The sequence below is a fragment of the Anguilla rostrata genome, chromosome 3 (assembly GCF_018555375.3).
Source record: "Anguilla rostrata isolate EN2019 chromosome 3, ASM1855537v3, whole genome shotgun sequence".
NCBI lineage: Eukaryota > Metazoa > Chordata > Actinopteri > Anguilliformes > Anguillidae > Anguilla > Anguilla rostrata.
The window spans coordinates 42557303-42572503 of NC_057935.1; the positions used below are offsets into that span (position 1 = coordinate 42557303).

The following is a 15201-nucleotide window of genomic DNA, read 5'->3' on the forward strand; positions in this document are numbered from 1 at the left end:
CTTCTTCTTTAAAAAAGTATCTGGTATCTCTATCCCGCACTCAGACATATGGATTTATCATTTCACTTCAGCACATGGTCTCATAGCAAAAGCTTTCAAACACCTTGGCCACCATTTCCTGAATAGAGTGTATATAAAGAGAGCCTTGCACACCCTTTCCCACAGTCTGTCTGTCCTTGCCAGGGTTCATCATGATAGAGAAGTCTCTGCTGCTTCTGCATCTCCTGCTGCAGCTTTCTCCTGCAGGTAAGGGCATCTTCCCCTTCATATAACTGAACACTGTAACAAGAAGGCACAGGGTCACAGTCTCACATAGCAACTGCACAAACAACATAGGGCTGCTGGGTGGCTAATTCCACTGCAGATGGGCCACAGTGCAGGCTGCTGCCAGTGCCCTGTAGGTTGGCCTGCAATTGACTATAGCTTTGCCTGGGGAGGGACGGAGTCAGTAATTAGGGAGTTAGTGTACATTAGATCTTTAATAAGTCAGGAATCTGCTGTCTACCTGTACAAGCTACACGTGAAATATCTACTCTGACACAATGGGCTCTATCTTACACGCGGCGCAAAGCGGCGCCAAGCGCAACGCAAGTGTGTTTGCTAGTTCAGACGCATTTACCATTTTCCCGTCCAGAGTCCACGTTGTTTAAATAGCAAATGTACTTGCGCCCATCTGAGTGCCCATGGGCGTGTTGGTCTTAAAATAAGGTGTGGTCAGGGGCATTGTTGGCGCATTTATATCTTGAGGCAGCGGAAAGCTATTGCGCGATTGACCAACAAAAACCTGATCTTAAGTCATAGGCGCAGTATTTTACTGTTATTTTAAGGGCGCATTATTAAGATAGTAATATGCGCCTACAAAGGCAGGTGCACAACGGGTGATATTTAAAAAAATAAATAAATACATGTCATAATGGTTAGTCAGAATTACTTGGCAAATCCGCCATTATAATAGCGATCCACCAAGGTGCATGCGCACCTGACTTTTAAAGGGAATGGGAGATGATTGGTTTATTTCATGTTATGCCCAAAACAGACCTATGATTAATTAAGAGACTAAGTACAACCCCTTTGAACCATGCACCTTACTTTGCGCTCAGATTATCTGCTGTTAAACTAGTGTATTTGGACACACCCTAAATGCACTTGCGCCATGTGCTTTAAACTGTGCGCTTAGATCGTTAAAATATAGCCCAATGTGTATGTGATCTCAGCTAAGGACAAGATGCACAAGATGTTTCACTTCTCCTTCTTCTGAGGAGAATAGATGAAATGGCCATATACATACCACTGGTCTTCCAAAATGGAAGTAAAAGCAAAAAAACTGAGTAAAATTAATAATACATAGTGCACTCGCAATTTTTGTTTATTGTCGTATTCACTAACTAAAAATTGTACTTTTTGGACAGATTTGGTCAAAAGACACAAGCATGTTTACACATCAGGTTTTAGGGTGAAAGAGTGATGATTCTTCCATTACGTTTCAAAGTAAGAGAGGTGATTTACAAAAAGAGTAAGGAGAGTGTGTCTATATGTCTTTGAATGAGTAAGAGATGAGTAAGAGCACTGACTCTCATTGTGTTTTACAATGATTAAGAATAGTGACTCTATAGCCAGAATTCTAAAGCACTTTCAAGTATGAATTGTCATATGATCCAAATCACAGCATGCACATTTGACTGTAATGTAACACTAAAATACAACAGTACAGCACATAATAATAGTTATGGATAGTTAGGACAGAGCCTAATTTTAAACAATTCGTCAATTGTCATATCAATTCAAGGAGACTTACATTGCTAGCTAGAATATACATTTCAGGAAGACAGGAGCATGGCAAACTGATGTGGCACGTTTGCAGGAACCACTGAAAGTAGTATCATCGGAGGGAAGAAGGCCAAGCCCCACTCCAGGCCCTACATGGTCTCTCTCCAGGTAGACGGTTCTCATACCTGTGGGGGCTTTCTCGTCCGAGAGGACTTTGTCCTTACTGCTGCCCACTGTTTCAGGTCAGTTCACCCTCTGTCTGGCCAATAATTAAACTGTTTTCTCTGTTCTCTGCAAAGTTACCTTCTGGTTCTAACTCGTTGTACAGAACATGATTTTAGAATTCTAGATGCAGCTATGTTTCAGTGATGTTTGACCAATGGGAGTTTGACGTAATGACAAGGTGCTGCGTTATGTGGTCTCACACGTGTAAGTTTCCAGTTAGCACTTCGAGGGTGTGAAAAACAATTGCAATGATGACACGTTAAAGAAAGATAAAATAGCACCTCTTTGATCTGTCCTTCCTGCTATCTGATAGTGCTGCTAACATTACCCAAACAGCAGTGAACCTGTGTAACAAGATATTTATGGAGGAGGTTTAAATTATGTTATTGCAGTATTTACATTTGTAGTGTATTTTTGGCTGGACTGCAACAGCGGGGCCAGCCCTACAAGCGCAAATGTCTGTGACTGAGTGAGTGATGAAGTTACACCATTGGTCGACCGAGTTATGAAGTTACACCATTGGTCGGCCGGTCCAGCCATATACTAGGTTTTGACCTGGTCTTCATTTGTCTCATGTCTCATCTATACAAATACTACTGTGCTTTAAAATGTAATGTACGGATGCCATGTACTTCACTGGCACCAATTTACAGACCTACACAGTCACCGATTTCTGAAAAAAATGAGATCAGCGGATAACATAAGCTTAAGAGAATTTCACGTTTTGTTCTGCTGCATAAATTACACCCATGAATATTTTGTGAATTTTGAAGGTGTTAGGTGCCTTAAATAAGTAAGTTGTAAGTTGCTACATTGAAACTTCAACAATGATCACGTTCTGTTAACCACCATTCAAGTGTCCATACTAGCCCGCCTCCACATGACAACTGTCATTCCAAATGATGGAAAAATCTTTTCACCTTGCATTTCGAAAATGAAATACTACGGAGGCCCTAAAAGAACATGTACTCATACATTTTATTTACCCCGTTTCCCCGAGATAACTGGTTTTCTTTATATCTCATCTCGGCAAAATGTTTCGTTATCTCGAGATCTTGAGAAAATGATATTGTTATCTGGGGAAAACAACATTTGATATTTTGATAAAATTAACTCATTATCACAGGAAAGCGGAGTAAATAAAATAAAATGTCTGATGTTTAATACAAGCACATGCTATTGCATGGGTTCAGTACTGTAAATATCCTCACTAAAATATGCTCTATTGTGGAGCTGTCTGTACAAAACAAATTCATCAATTTATCAATTTCATTAATGAACTTTATTATAATCTTTTTGCTTTAACTGTTTTTTTTTTTTTTTTAAGCAGTAGATCTCTGACAGCAGTTCTAGGAGCTGAAAACCTAAAGAAGACGGAAAAGAAATTTCAACAGAAGATTCCAGTGAAAAAATATTACAAGCATCAAATCAACCAGAAATCTAAATTTGATTTTGATATCATGCTTTTGAAGGTAAACAACAACAACAACAACAACAACAACAACAACAATAATAATAATAATAATAATAATAATAATAATAATAATAATAATAATAATAATAATAATAGGCGGCACGGTGGTGCAGTGGGTAGCACTGTCGCCTCACAGTAAGAAGGCCAAGTGTTCGAATCTTGGCTTGGGGCCTTCCTGTGTGGAGTTTGCATGTTCTCCCCATGTCCACATGGGTTTCCTCCAAGTACTCTGGTTTCCTCCCACAGTCCAAAGACATGCAGGTAGGCCAATTGGAGACTCTAAATTGCCCATAGGCATGAGTGTGTGAGTGAATGGTGTGTGTGCCCTGCAATAGATTGGCGATCTGTCCAGGGTGTATTCCTGCATATCGCCCAATGCACCCTGGGATAGGCTCCAGCACGCCCTGCAACCCTTCTCAGGATGAGCGGGTATAGATAATGGATGGATGGATAATAATAATAATAATAATAATAATAATAATAATAATAATAATAATAATAATACACTGAATTCTCTGAGCTTATCCAGGATACTAGGTGTAATAGATAACTATGATTCCCAAGCGTATGCAATAGGCAGTTAAACTGGCAGTGCCTACCGATGTCCTGAGTATACCCTGCCATGCCTGTGTTACAGCTGCAGCGCAATGCCACTATTAACAAGAATGTCAAAGTCATACCCCTGCCGAAGAAAGGGGAAACCGTGCCAGAAAACACCAAGTGCCTGATGTCTGGATGGGGGAGGAAAAAGCCTGACGGACCAGCACAAGACTTTCTGCAGGAGGTGGTGCTCAGCGTCCTGAGCAATAAGGATTGCAAGAAGGTTTGGCAGAAAAACTTTGTTGGAAACAGAATGATGTGCACACGTAATGACGGCAAGGGAATCTGTGAGGTGAGTTGTGCGATTTGTCTCAAACGTGATACGTAGATTGATTGAATTGTTTGTGAGGTTGTGTGCCACGTGTTAAAGGAAGACGACATCTCAGCTCACCTAATGCTGAATGTTTCTTTGCTTTGCTAGCCCAACCTATGCTACACCTCAAGCTACATCCTCAAAGCCATTTGCTGCTTGAATCCACTCCGTTCTCAGTCTCCCTCCAGCACAAGCCATGGCATTTTTACATGGCATTTACTGCTTCTAAGTTATAAATGGCTACTACTGTCCTACAGGTCAAAGGTAGATGAAGTTAATTATCTGCAAGGTTGTACATTGTTAAATTTTACTTTATTTAAGCCAAAGGTAGCTTTATTTCATTGGCTGAGAAGTTGTGAGTGTGATATTGTCTTTTATTAAAACAAGCGCGAATCTGCAATAGCTGCGACCGCACACGCGCATGCATCCATGTGTGCATGCATCCACGCACACACCCTCACACCAACACGTGACCTCTTCTTTGGTTCATGACCAACCTTTCCACAGAATCTTGTGCAAATCTGTGAATCCATTCAGGAGTTATGCACCTTTTTGTGATAGGCCACGCCCATCGCCACGCCCCCTCTTGGTCAATCGGCCTTGAAAGTTACTCAGCAGTACCTTCGGGCATGAAAATGTCCATGCCAAATTTCAGCCTCCTGAGGCGAAAACTGTGGCCGCTACGGGGTGGGACACTTTTTGTGGACCAACCGACCAACCGACCGACTGACCGACCGACTAAACGACCGACCGACAGACAGAGCTATAGAGCTGCCGGCCGCAGCTAAAAAGTTTCTCAGGCTACATTCAGACTGTAGCTAAAAGTGGCCCAGTGATTTACCTCATATGTAAGTTCAGTTGTGTTTAGGACAGTATGAACAGCAAAAAGCCACATGGAGTCACCTCTTTTCAGTTTCAATTTGCGCCACGTCTGTATGCAGAAATAAATTTGATTGGTTGCCGTGTGACTTGCTTGAGACTCATGCGTCAGTGCTCAGATTAGAAATGTTAAGTCCACGAATGTGCTTAGTATCCTGCCATATGCCAGTTTGGTGGGGTATGCCCTCGAGCAACGACAGGATCGGTAGGGAAGGACGTCCCCCACCAAAATGGAGGTACATCTGTGATTTTTTACATTAAAATTCACCATTTGACGGGTTAAGGTTGTGATAATTTTCCATTGCAGTACTGTAGGTTCGCTTTCTAAAATGGATATAGACACTCAGTCTAAACAACAGGATCTGAGAAAAAAATGTGAATGAAACATTGAGGTCTGCAGCCTGAACGTGGCCAAAGATGCACTTGGTGGAAGTGTCTAATAACTGCTGTGTTTCAGGGAGACTCTGGAGGACCTCTCATTTGTAACAACAAGCCTCATGGGATAGCTTCCTTCATGTCAACGCCCTGCAACGAAGCATATCCAAACGTGTACATGAAAGTGTCATACTTTATTCCCTGGATAGAGGAAACAATGAGCAACTGATAAAACAAGTGCCTAATTTTTTTTAGATTTAGAATTTTAGACTTTTGTTAAAAGTTGTTTTTTTTTTTTTGCAATCAAAATCATTTTCTATTTTTCTTGTGATTACTTTCTGAAAGTGTCTGCAGGGAATAGGATTTTAGAAGTTACTTTTGCTTAGTAGATTGTTGTTTATTAGTAATAAAAGGAAAACCCAAATTAATCACAAAATGAAAAAAGTAATAAAAAAGAAATCCTCTTCCATGTCTATGGTGCTAAAAATGATCTTGTCAGATGCAACAGTATGATAAGATGATTAACAAAAACTATGATACAATTAACTGATTTGTCTGTGTGAGATATAAAATAACACATACACGACCCAGCTAAAGAAGTATGGCAGATGCAAATCTTGATTTTGGACCCTAAAATATACATATAGAAATCTTTACTATTCTTCTCCAAAAACTATTGTAGGAGTATGCACACGTTTATTCATAAGGATACAGAATGAATATATATTTTTGTATGCACCCGATTATACAGGTATTTATGTCTACCTTTGGTTCTGCGCATGTGTGGAATTTTGTACATGCATATTTGTGCACATGCATTTGTATGTACATGTATGTGATTGTGTATGCATGTCCATTTATGTGTGCATGTACTCACTGTACATGCTGGGCTGGCTCCAGCTCTGTTGGTGTCAATTTTCTGAGGGGCAGGCTGAGAGACATGCCAAGAGCACACCCAGGTGCAGGACAGCAGTATTCTTGTCCTTGTGTGGTCTCTCACCTGCATGCCATCATTGGTTATCTCTTTCTCTCTGCTGGTTCTGTCCTCTTCCAAGTACTGAGGCCCCACCAGTGTAGTTCATAGCTGCGGGTACATTTGTACATCTCTGTCACCCAATCGAGAGACAGGTTGGTTTTAGTGTCCTGATTTTTGTAGGTTGCATGCCATATTTTATTTTTGACTTTCCCATATTGTTGTAACCACAGTTGAAAAAACCCGTGTCATGTTCAGCTCTCGAGTTTCTTGTTTTCTAAATTGTTGTTGTCTAAATTAGCAACACAATCACTTGTAGCCCTATTCAGACCAAGATTTATGCAGCTGTTTTTTTTTTTTTTTGCAAAATCTAAATTGTACATTTTATAAGCCAGACTTGCCTTGCTCACATGCTTAACTTTGATGTCGGTAAAGTAATTGCTCTGTAATTTTTAGTCTTAAGAACTACAATAATTACTACATCATCACATATTTGTCCTAATTGATGTACAGGTGATGAAAAAAAATGTCAACGATCATATGGATTGATTATAAAATGATTAATATTTATTACAATTTTGGACTAAAAGTACTAAAGTACAAGGGGTGTAACAATTCTCATAATACACAACTCAATTTGGCTTTCGATCTTATATGCACACATTGATTCAATTTTCGAGTCTTTCCTACCCATAGCCTACTTGTGCTATATCATGCTTCTCTAACACTATTAGTTTTGACCACTTTGTTCAGAACATTTATTTAAAATCCAGCATTATAACAAACGGGATACCAGTGATTAAGCAAAATGTCCTCCACACCAGTGCGGCTGAGCGGTCGGTACGAAAACTAGGCTAACGATAAAAGTAGATCAACCGTGGGCTGCAGCTTCAACCGCAACTGGGGAGAAAGTGAGTGCGTGACCTATCCCTGCTCACGTAGCACGGCGGTGCTTCACGCCATCAACAAGCTTTCACACTGCCGAGTGACAGCCGAGGGTCGCCACATCACTGGTCTGGGGGAGAGTGCATGATTTTCCAGCTCCGTTTACTCTGCATGGTCTGCATTGGTGTGAAAAGGGACATTAGCTTGGTTTTTTTGTTAGCAAACGTTTGCTTTTGTTCTCTCTCACTCAACTGTGCATCCTCTCGTTCTTTCTCCACACGAAAAGAGAATGACTTGTGATCCAGTTTTTCATTTCGATACGCCGAGTTGAATGTTCACTGTTTCTATTTTCGTAACACCCCTATGAAGCAGCTCTGATGCAACTTCTTATGAAAAAAACTGTAACCTCTTGCACTTTTCCATTATAAATCAAATAATTTATACAACTAAAACAGTATATTAAGAGCTATACACAATAAACATGACATACTCGGACAATGAGGATAATTAGAATCTAAAGGTTAGCCGATTCGCTCCAATGCAATGTAACAGGCAAAGCCATCAGACACAGCACTAAATATGTACACACAATAGTGCTGGCGATTATTTTCAGAGCGTGTAGTTGCTTTTCTAAACAAGTCGTTTGTCAGTCCTTTGTTGCAGAAGCAGAAGAAGTGGCAGGCTTGCAGAGGTGATAAAACCAGGCCTGCAGCTGCTCCTTCTACAACAGCGGTTCTTGGTAACAGAAATGTGGTTAACATCTGGCACCACACTGCCTAACAAGGCAGGACTGGCGCGCATTATGCAACTAAGCAAAGTCCGGAGGCCCGTGCAGCGCAGTGCAGTTCCCTGCAGTAAAACATGCATTTCGGACAGTCTTCTGTTGTCATTCATGAGTCTGTACAAGTAGTGTATAAAAAAAGCCAGAGTGTGTAAACGATTTAGCCGATTCGATTAAAAGTTGAGAGGCCGTGGCTGATGCCTGTCCTGTTACTGATGTGCTTTACGCCCTGGGAAATCACGCACACATCCCTGCACATCCGTCCCATTCTCAGTCGTAATGGAGGCTCTTGAAGTTGAAACGCTTCCGGTCTGAAAAGCCAGCCTGCAGTAAAACGGGAAGAGGTTTACGTTCCGAACCAGAAAAGAAAAACATGTGACAGAATCTTCTCTAGTTGCTTTGAATCAGAAATTGTGACTTCGGCTGCATGAGTTTTGAAAGCTCAATGCCAGATCCAACCAGGGCATTTAAAACTTACCTGGCTACCTTCCTTTGTGAAGTATCGCTTCTCGATGACCTGAAATGCGAGAGAGAGACTTGTGACTGGTCCTTTCATCGCTACGTCTGGAAGCAGCTCAATCCCATTTGTGTATGTTGACGGCAGACATATTGATCTCCCTCTGCACATTTTCACATTGAATTGGGGGCAGCAGTGTCCTGGTTAAAGAAGCTAGGCTTCTAACTCAAGTTCATTCTAATTCAAAAGTGGGGCCCGTGCATGCCGAGGCTCACCTTGTCGAAGAACCTGCTCAGCTTCACTGCATTCGAGGAGCCAGCCGCCAGGTAACGGGGGTTTGTGCAGTCCTGCAAACGGTAGCGGGAAAACAGCTGAAGCCCAGCCGCCTGAGAGAGCCGCGTTTGGGCGGGAGAGACTCCTCAGCACGCTAGTGTGTGTGTGTGTGTGTGTAACAGTCACTCTACACGCTGCCCAGGATTACTGCTCTGTAACTGTCAGGGTTTTCACATGTTTACACTCACTGTGTCATTGATTGACATTCACTGATTATCAGACAGTCAGAAAGACATCATTTTATGTGCAACTAGATACTTTATAAATGAGATAGGTACATAGATATAGACAAATAAATAGAAAAATTAACAATTACATTACATTTAGTAGATAACTAAACCACTAGTCCCATACAGACATGCACACCATGTCAAAAACACTAAACCACAGGAAAGGCAGACACATGAGGGAGGGGCAGGAAGAGAGGACAGGTGACAGAGGCTTCTGAGGAAGTTTTTTTTTTTTTTTTTATTAGTACTTTGTCAACAAATTCCTTTTAGATATGAATAGCATGAGGAAGGTGACTAAAGCAATGTCAGTCACCCCTCCCTGGTCCAATATGCCTGTTCTTAAATAAACAGGGTCATGTTTTGACTCAAAACCAATTCTCAAGCAAACTAATAAGACAAATATTTGGCTGATAGGCAACAATGTCTCTAACTTAGTAACAGGTATATGAACACAGCCATAACTGGGGGGATTGGAATTTATAAATATTATTATATGAGGAATATTTAACCTCATAAATGCTAGCCAAATTATAAATTAATTCACTTGTATGGTGTATGTCTGACCATACACCATACTTGATTGAAGATACAACCGTATGTGACACTTTGGCTCCCCCTTGTGTTGAAGTCTCAGACGAACGTAAAAATGTTTAACATTAGCAGTACCTGTTACCCTTACAAATGTAACGACAGTCCTCACACCACATCGGCTGTGGCAGTTATTCAAGAGGACAGAAGGACACCAAGAACAAGAAGATGTAAATATGTTGCCTCTGTTCTAAACAGTGTGAGATATGGCACTGCAGGAGGGGTTTAGGGGCGGGACAGGAGCATCTCACACCAGGCGACGTGATTGGGCGTAAATCAGGGGTGTCTAATCTTATCCGAAAAGTGGCCCGTGTGGATGCAGGTTTCTGTTTTAGTCCTGCACTGCGACTCCAGATTCAACTAATTAATCAACCATGGTCTTCAATCGAGTCGAATCAGGTGTCTTGGAGCTGGGCCAAAACAAAAACCTACACCCACGCCGGCCCTTTTCGGATAAGATAAGACCCACCTTGGCGTAAAGGCTCGAGGGGTCCAAGAGAACGGACACACCCACCAGGTTTATCTCTTCAGCGTTGAAGTCCTCTGACAGGAAGGCGGTCCGGGCCAGTACGTCACTGCGCTTGTTCTCTGGGATGTGGTCGAACTTGGTCCCGATCACCAGCAGGGGGAGCAGGTTTTCCGGAATCTGCTCCCTGTCGTAATCCCTGTGGGAGCACAGCAAAGTTGCCTTAACTCCGAAAATACAGTGATGTGAAAAAGAGGGCCAATAATGACTAAATAAAATGTATGCGTGTTATGAGCCCCATGAGGTCATATTTATCTACTGTTAGTACTTTGCGAGTTCTGGATTAGAGTTAAGTTATGATCTAATATGTAAAACCATAAAATTGATGGAGGCTGTACTTTTTTCCCACATAATCTGCGTTCATAAATGCATAGTAGCTATCTATATGAGTTTCGCCTCGCAAAATAATAAAATGTGCCTGTAATATCATTATTGCTTTCAGCCTGTTTCATCATCATCACCATTAAGCACAAAGCACTGGAGCCAAACAGCAGACGCATGCTAATCAGAACGACATGGAGAAAAACAAACTACTTGAATTATTCAACGGATTCGTCACCCGAATAAGCAAAAATAAACTAGGGCTAAATTAATTTGGTAGAAGTTATCAGTCTTGAGATTTGAGCTTTTTACTATTTCATAAGTCCAACATAAAATCAGGCATTGTTGGGCTTGTCATTCCTTTGTCATATTCTTCAAATAAAGTGTACTCCTTTACGTTGAAAAATATGCACACCTTTTTATTTGGAAAAATCTGAGAAATTACTACAATTCTCATGAGCGCCATAACTCTATACACTGAATCATGGTCTAATTTGGTGTTCCAGAGGGTACAGTTAACCATGTGGATACATTACTTAGCAGACATTACTGCAGCAGACGGCCCCAAAAGACTAGTGTTGTTCAACATAAAAACGGAGACATTCAAAACAAGAAATTTATTACAGTATGTATGCAATTACATTCACTCAGCAACTGCTTTTATCCACAGAGATTTACAATGAAAGAGAACATAGGCGCACCCACCTACGTGAGTTATAAGAACAACAGTGCCAGACTTGGCTAACAAGATTGCCATGCTAGTGAACGGTATTATTGTGAAAATGTATTCAGTTTTATAGAAAGACCACACAAATACAGCATGCTTGCTTTCTGTTAGTTTCCTTATTCAAAACTCCACTGACATCAAGAGTCTACCCTAAATCGTCCCTTATTAGAAAAAAACATCACAATGATCGGTTTGAACCAAATCATTTTTGTAAATCTAGACATATACTGCGATCCAACTGATATATATATATTGGGTTGACCTTAGATGGTTCAAGAGCAAAATGGTTCAAAATGCAGCCCAAAACTCTTTGCTTGCAATTTACATCCACTTCTAGTCTGAAAAAGCTAAAACACCACCTAGGTCAATGTGACTAGAAGGCCTGCAATTAGAATTTGTTTATACAATAAAATTCAAGATCTGCTTTGAACAATTCGATTCAAACACAGGAAGTATGGCTGTTTCACAGTGCTGCTGAAGTTACACAGAATGGCATACTATTGCAGTTAGGTAGACAGCTAACCTGCAGATGATGGCAGCTTTATACAGTATATTAACTATATAATGACTCCTCAATTAGATAAATAACTAAGCAAGCTAGTGCCAGCCATTATAGAACATGACCTAGTTAGTTTGCCGAGGTAACTGAATACATAACTTTGCTTAGCAAGTTATGAGTCAGCCAAGCACTGCTGGTCCACAAATAGCATTACAATACTACTAAACAACTTTTCCTCTTGGTTTCTGTGATGTTAACAAAGCAGAAATTCTTCATGTTGAGTTCTCACCACTGCAAAGCTATGTAAGACATAGTTATGTTGCCTTTTACAGAATATTGTTATCCAGGTCCTTAGAGCAAGTAACGTAACCCATCCAGCGAAGCTAGATGTGCTTAGAGGAGTGGTTAATATGGACAGAAAAGAGTAAGCACAATTCAGGGAGAGGGGTAGGCACAAAGCCTCTGGGGTGGGTGCTTGAAAAGACAACCTGTTCCAGACAACCAAATCAAGCAGCATAGAACTACCTACACCAATCAGAATACAGCAAGCCTATGCCACTAACGTCAACTTGGTTTTCCAGGTGCTCTACGAGTGATTCCATTGTCACTACCTTAACTGTGGAAAAAGTCTGAATGCCAGGCACAGGCTAGCTGTTACATGCTTGAGCATGGTGCTTATTGTTAAATGTTTCGGTGAAATATTCCATATAAATCATCATCACTATAATACATATGTAATATTTAAGATGTATGTAGGTGCCTAAGAATGAATAATAATAAGTAGCAGCAAACAGTTGCTCAAATGTGAGAACTTTACTTCCTGTACCTGTACATACCCGTTTGTGACGATAACTCCTGTGGGCGAAGAGTCTTTATTGAAGGCTTCTAAGGACCAGCGGTATAAATTCTGTGAAGATTTCTTGTTGGTTAAATCATGGACCAATATGATGCCTGGGGGAATATCACATTTTACTGGAAAACATCTTATGACAAGCCTGTTATACACTGTATTTATTCGACTTTTACGAGATACTGCATAACATATAAGCAGATTAAACATTCATAAAAAAATTACTTAGTTAATACAAACAAAACACTGTGTCATAAAAAAAGCTGTAATAAATTCATGTTGTCATGCATAGATGCCATACTGAAGAGAAATATCTGCTTGATTCCTTCTTACCATTGACAGAGCTGTAGAAAACTGCTCTGGTACTCTTTGCACAGCTGGCACTTCCTACAGATCCTCCAACATCCCACAATTCAATGTAGTAAGTCTTCTCTTCTGGAGTGCCCTCTTTGTAGTCATGTATCTGTCAAAGAATGCTTCTGTGAGTGCGATCATTAAATTTAACCTGTAGTAATTTATTTTTGTTTAAAACGACTATAGTTAGCTGGAGATTTCAAGATTGCTCTCCGTCAAAGCCTAAAAAAACATTCAAATTACTAAAATACGTTATTTTTAAAAATACAAAATGTATAGGATGAACAGAAGTATTAGCACACAAGACACTCATAGTCTGAGTTAGTTACATAGCTTTGGTTTTAAATATTGTCCATAATACCACAATTCAAATATAATACCACAATTATTTTCCAAATTAATTTCACATTTAAATGTGAAAGTGCTAATGTATTTATGACTATTCAGCAAGATGCATGTTTCGAAAGCAGACCATCCTGAGTTAGCACTGCTACAGAGCTAGCAGCACCACACCCTCCAATTATCAAATGTAACCTTGTGGAACACAGGTCCTCATCCCTAGTCCTGGGGGGCCACATATCTACAAATTAATTATAGATATGTGATTAATTCAGGTCCATGAAAAGACATGGAGCGATTAACTGCTTTTTTTGATCAATTAATCGCCAACTAATACCAAAAACTAGCAGACCCTGTAGCTGTCAGGGACTTGAGCAGAGAACCTCTGTTCTAGGACAGCTATGTACAGGGGCAGAATAAACACATGGGGCTGACCATCTGCGTTGCATATGCAATACATTTTTCTTTATATGCAATTCAGGTAGCTTGTCAAACTCAGCAACCACTATGCCACACGTAGCTTACAATGCAGAAGCAACAGTGGTAAGATGAGTCAAACCAATCCCTCCTCGCAGCAATGGTGTGTAATTCACAGACACTAATAGAATGACAAAAGACATGCTTACTATGACAGCAGCAAACCTATTTCAGTGACAGGGATGATGAAGTCACCTTCATAAAATGAAGCGGACTAAATGGCAATGATTCCTTACCCGCACATCCACAGAACAGCCTACTGTCCAGGAGGGGTTTCCCAAAACTTGATTCTGACACAGTAAATGAACCAGAGACGACTTCCCCACCCCTATGAGATTAGTACAAATCACCATCATTATCTCTCAGGAGGGTGGAGTTGTACAGCAGCAAGAAACACCCAATTTACAGAATATCAAACACATTCATTCATCAATACAAATAAACCTACAGACAATTACAAAGCAGGTGTGTCTTATACAGTTATGCATGCTTTTTCGTAACAACTGCCACTTGAACAAATTTGGTACAGGTAATTCAGTTTGGTCCTCCAAATAGTCTATTAGTTTTTTGAGTGCTTAACTGTCTTCATTAGGCTGCTAATTTAGGCTCAAATGAATATGCAACAAAGCACGAAGAGGCACGTTGATTGAAACCTTATGCCAGCTCCACAAGAATTCAAATCACATTCAAGCCAAATTATATAATTGAGAGTTCGGTTGTAAAAGAGGCCAGCACAATGTTCCCAGCATGCAGGTAGTCTGGGAAACGATAATACATGAATTGACTCGAGGCAGGAAGGCAAAAAAAAACATAAAAACATATGTATGCGCCGCCTATGACCTGTAACAGACTACTATTACGTTATCCAGGCACTGTTTTAACAGATTTATTACCAAATACTATAGCTGGGCTAGGTAGTCAACCATGGTTACACTAACAATAATGTATTAACAATAATCACATGCCAACGTTATTTTTGCAATGTTATATTGACTAAATAATTTCATGTTTTTCCGAGTGCCCTTGGTATGTGCCTTTTTCATTCTAATCGCACGCTGGCAACCCACTGACCTGAATCTCCTAAAACCAGCACCTTTACTCTGTCAAGAGAAGCCATTTTTACTAAGATGGAAACATTTTTGTTTATTTATTTTCAGAGCTTCAAGGTATTGTCCCGGAAGTAAATACTGAACACGTGTCAGACATTATCTTTATGTGTGACGTAAAA

At 40.4% G+C, this 15201-nt stretch overlaps 2 protein-coding genes across 3 annotated transcripts; one reads left to right on the forward strand and one right to left on the reverse strand.

Annotated features, from left to right (window-relative positions):
* Nucleotides 1-92: 92 nt before the first annotated feature.
* LOC135250913 (cathepsin G-like) lies at nt 93-6092 on the forward strand. 2 transcript variants are annotated; one of them, XM_064327723.1, is made up of 5 exons: nt 93-246; nt 1862-2009; nt 3320-3464; nt 4104-4358; nt 5716-6092. In XM_064327723.1, exons 1-5 carry the CDS (start codon nt 192-194, stop codon nt 5860-5862), a joined length of 750 nt encoding a protein of 249 aa, XP_064183793.1. In that variant the 5' UTR covers nt 93-191; the 3' UTR covers nt 5863-6092. The 2 variants fall into 2 exon arrangements, with proteins under 2 accessions (XP_064183793.1, XP_064183794.1); XM_064327724.1 differs by having other exon boundaries at nt 3323-3464.
* Nucleotides 6093-7983: 1891 nt separating this feature from the next.
* Nucleotides 7984-15161, reverse strand: LOC135250914 (rab-like protein 3). Its single transcript, XM_064327725.1, has 8 exons — nt 15045-15161; nt 14210-14301; nt 13137-13266; nt 12790-12904; nt 10395-10545; nt 9005-9076; nt 8751-8789; nt 7984-8596 (listed from the first exon to the last, which is right to left on the reverse strand). The coding sequence occupies exons 1-8, from the start codon at nt 15088-15090 to the stop codon at nt 8543-8545; spliced, it is 699 nt and encodes a 232-aa protein (XP_064183795.1). The 5' UTR covers nt 15091-15161; the 3' UTR covers nt 7984-8542.
* Between the last annotated feature and the right edge of the window lie 40 nt (nt 15162-15201).

Excerpts from the sequence above, each read along its gene's own strand:
- LOC135250914 (XM_064327725.1), bottom strand. The coding sequence starts at position 15,090 with ATGGCTTCTCTTGACAGAGTAAAGGTGCTGGTTTTAGGAGATTCAG. Across the intron at positions 13,267-14,209 it reads GCTGTTCTGTGGATGTGCGG|ATACATGACTACAAAGAGGG; the intron begins GTAAGGAATCAT and ends ATTCTTTGACAG. Across the intron at positions 9,077-10,394 it reads ACGCTGAAGAGATAAACCTG|GACTGCACAAACCCCCGTTA; the intron begins GTGGGTGTGTCC and ends TACCGTTTGCAG.
- LOC135250913 (XM_064327723.1), top strand. The coding sequence starts at position 192 with ATGATAGAGAAGTCTCTGCTGCTTCTGCATCTCCTGCTGCAGCTTTCT. Across the intron at positions 2,010-3,319 it reads ACTGCTGCCCACTGTTTCAG|CAGTAGATCTCTGACAGCAG; the intron begins GTCAGTTCACCC and ends TTTTTTTTTAAG. Across the intron at positions 3,465-4,103 it reads TTGATATCATGCTTTTGAAG|CTGCAGCGCAATGCCACTAT; the intron begins GTAAACAACAAC and ends CCTGTGTTACAG.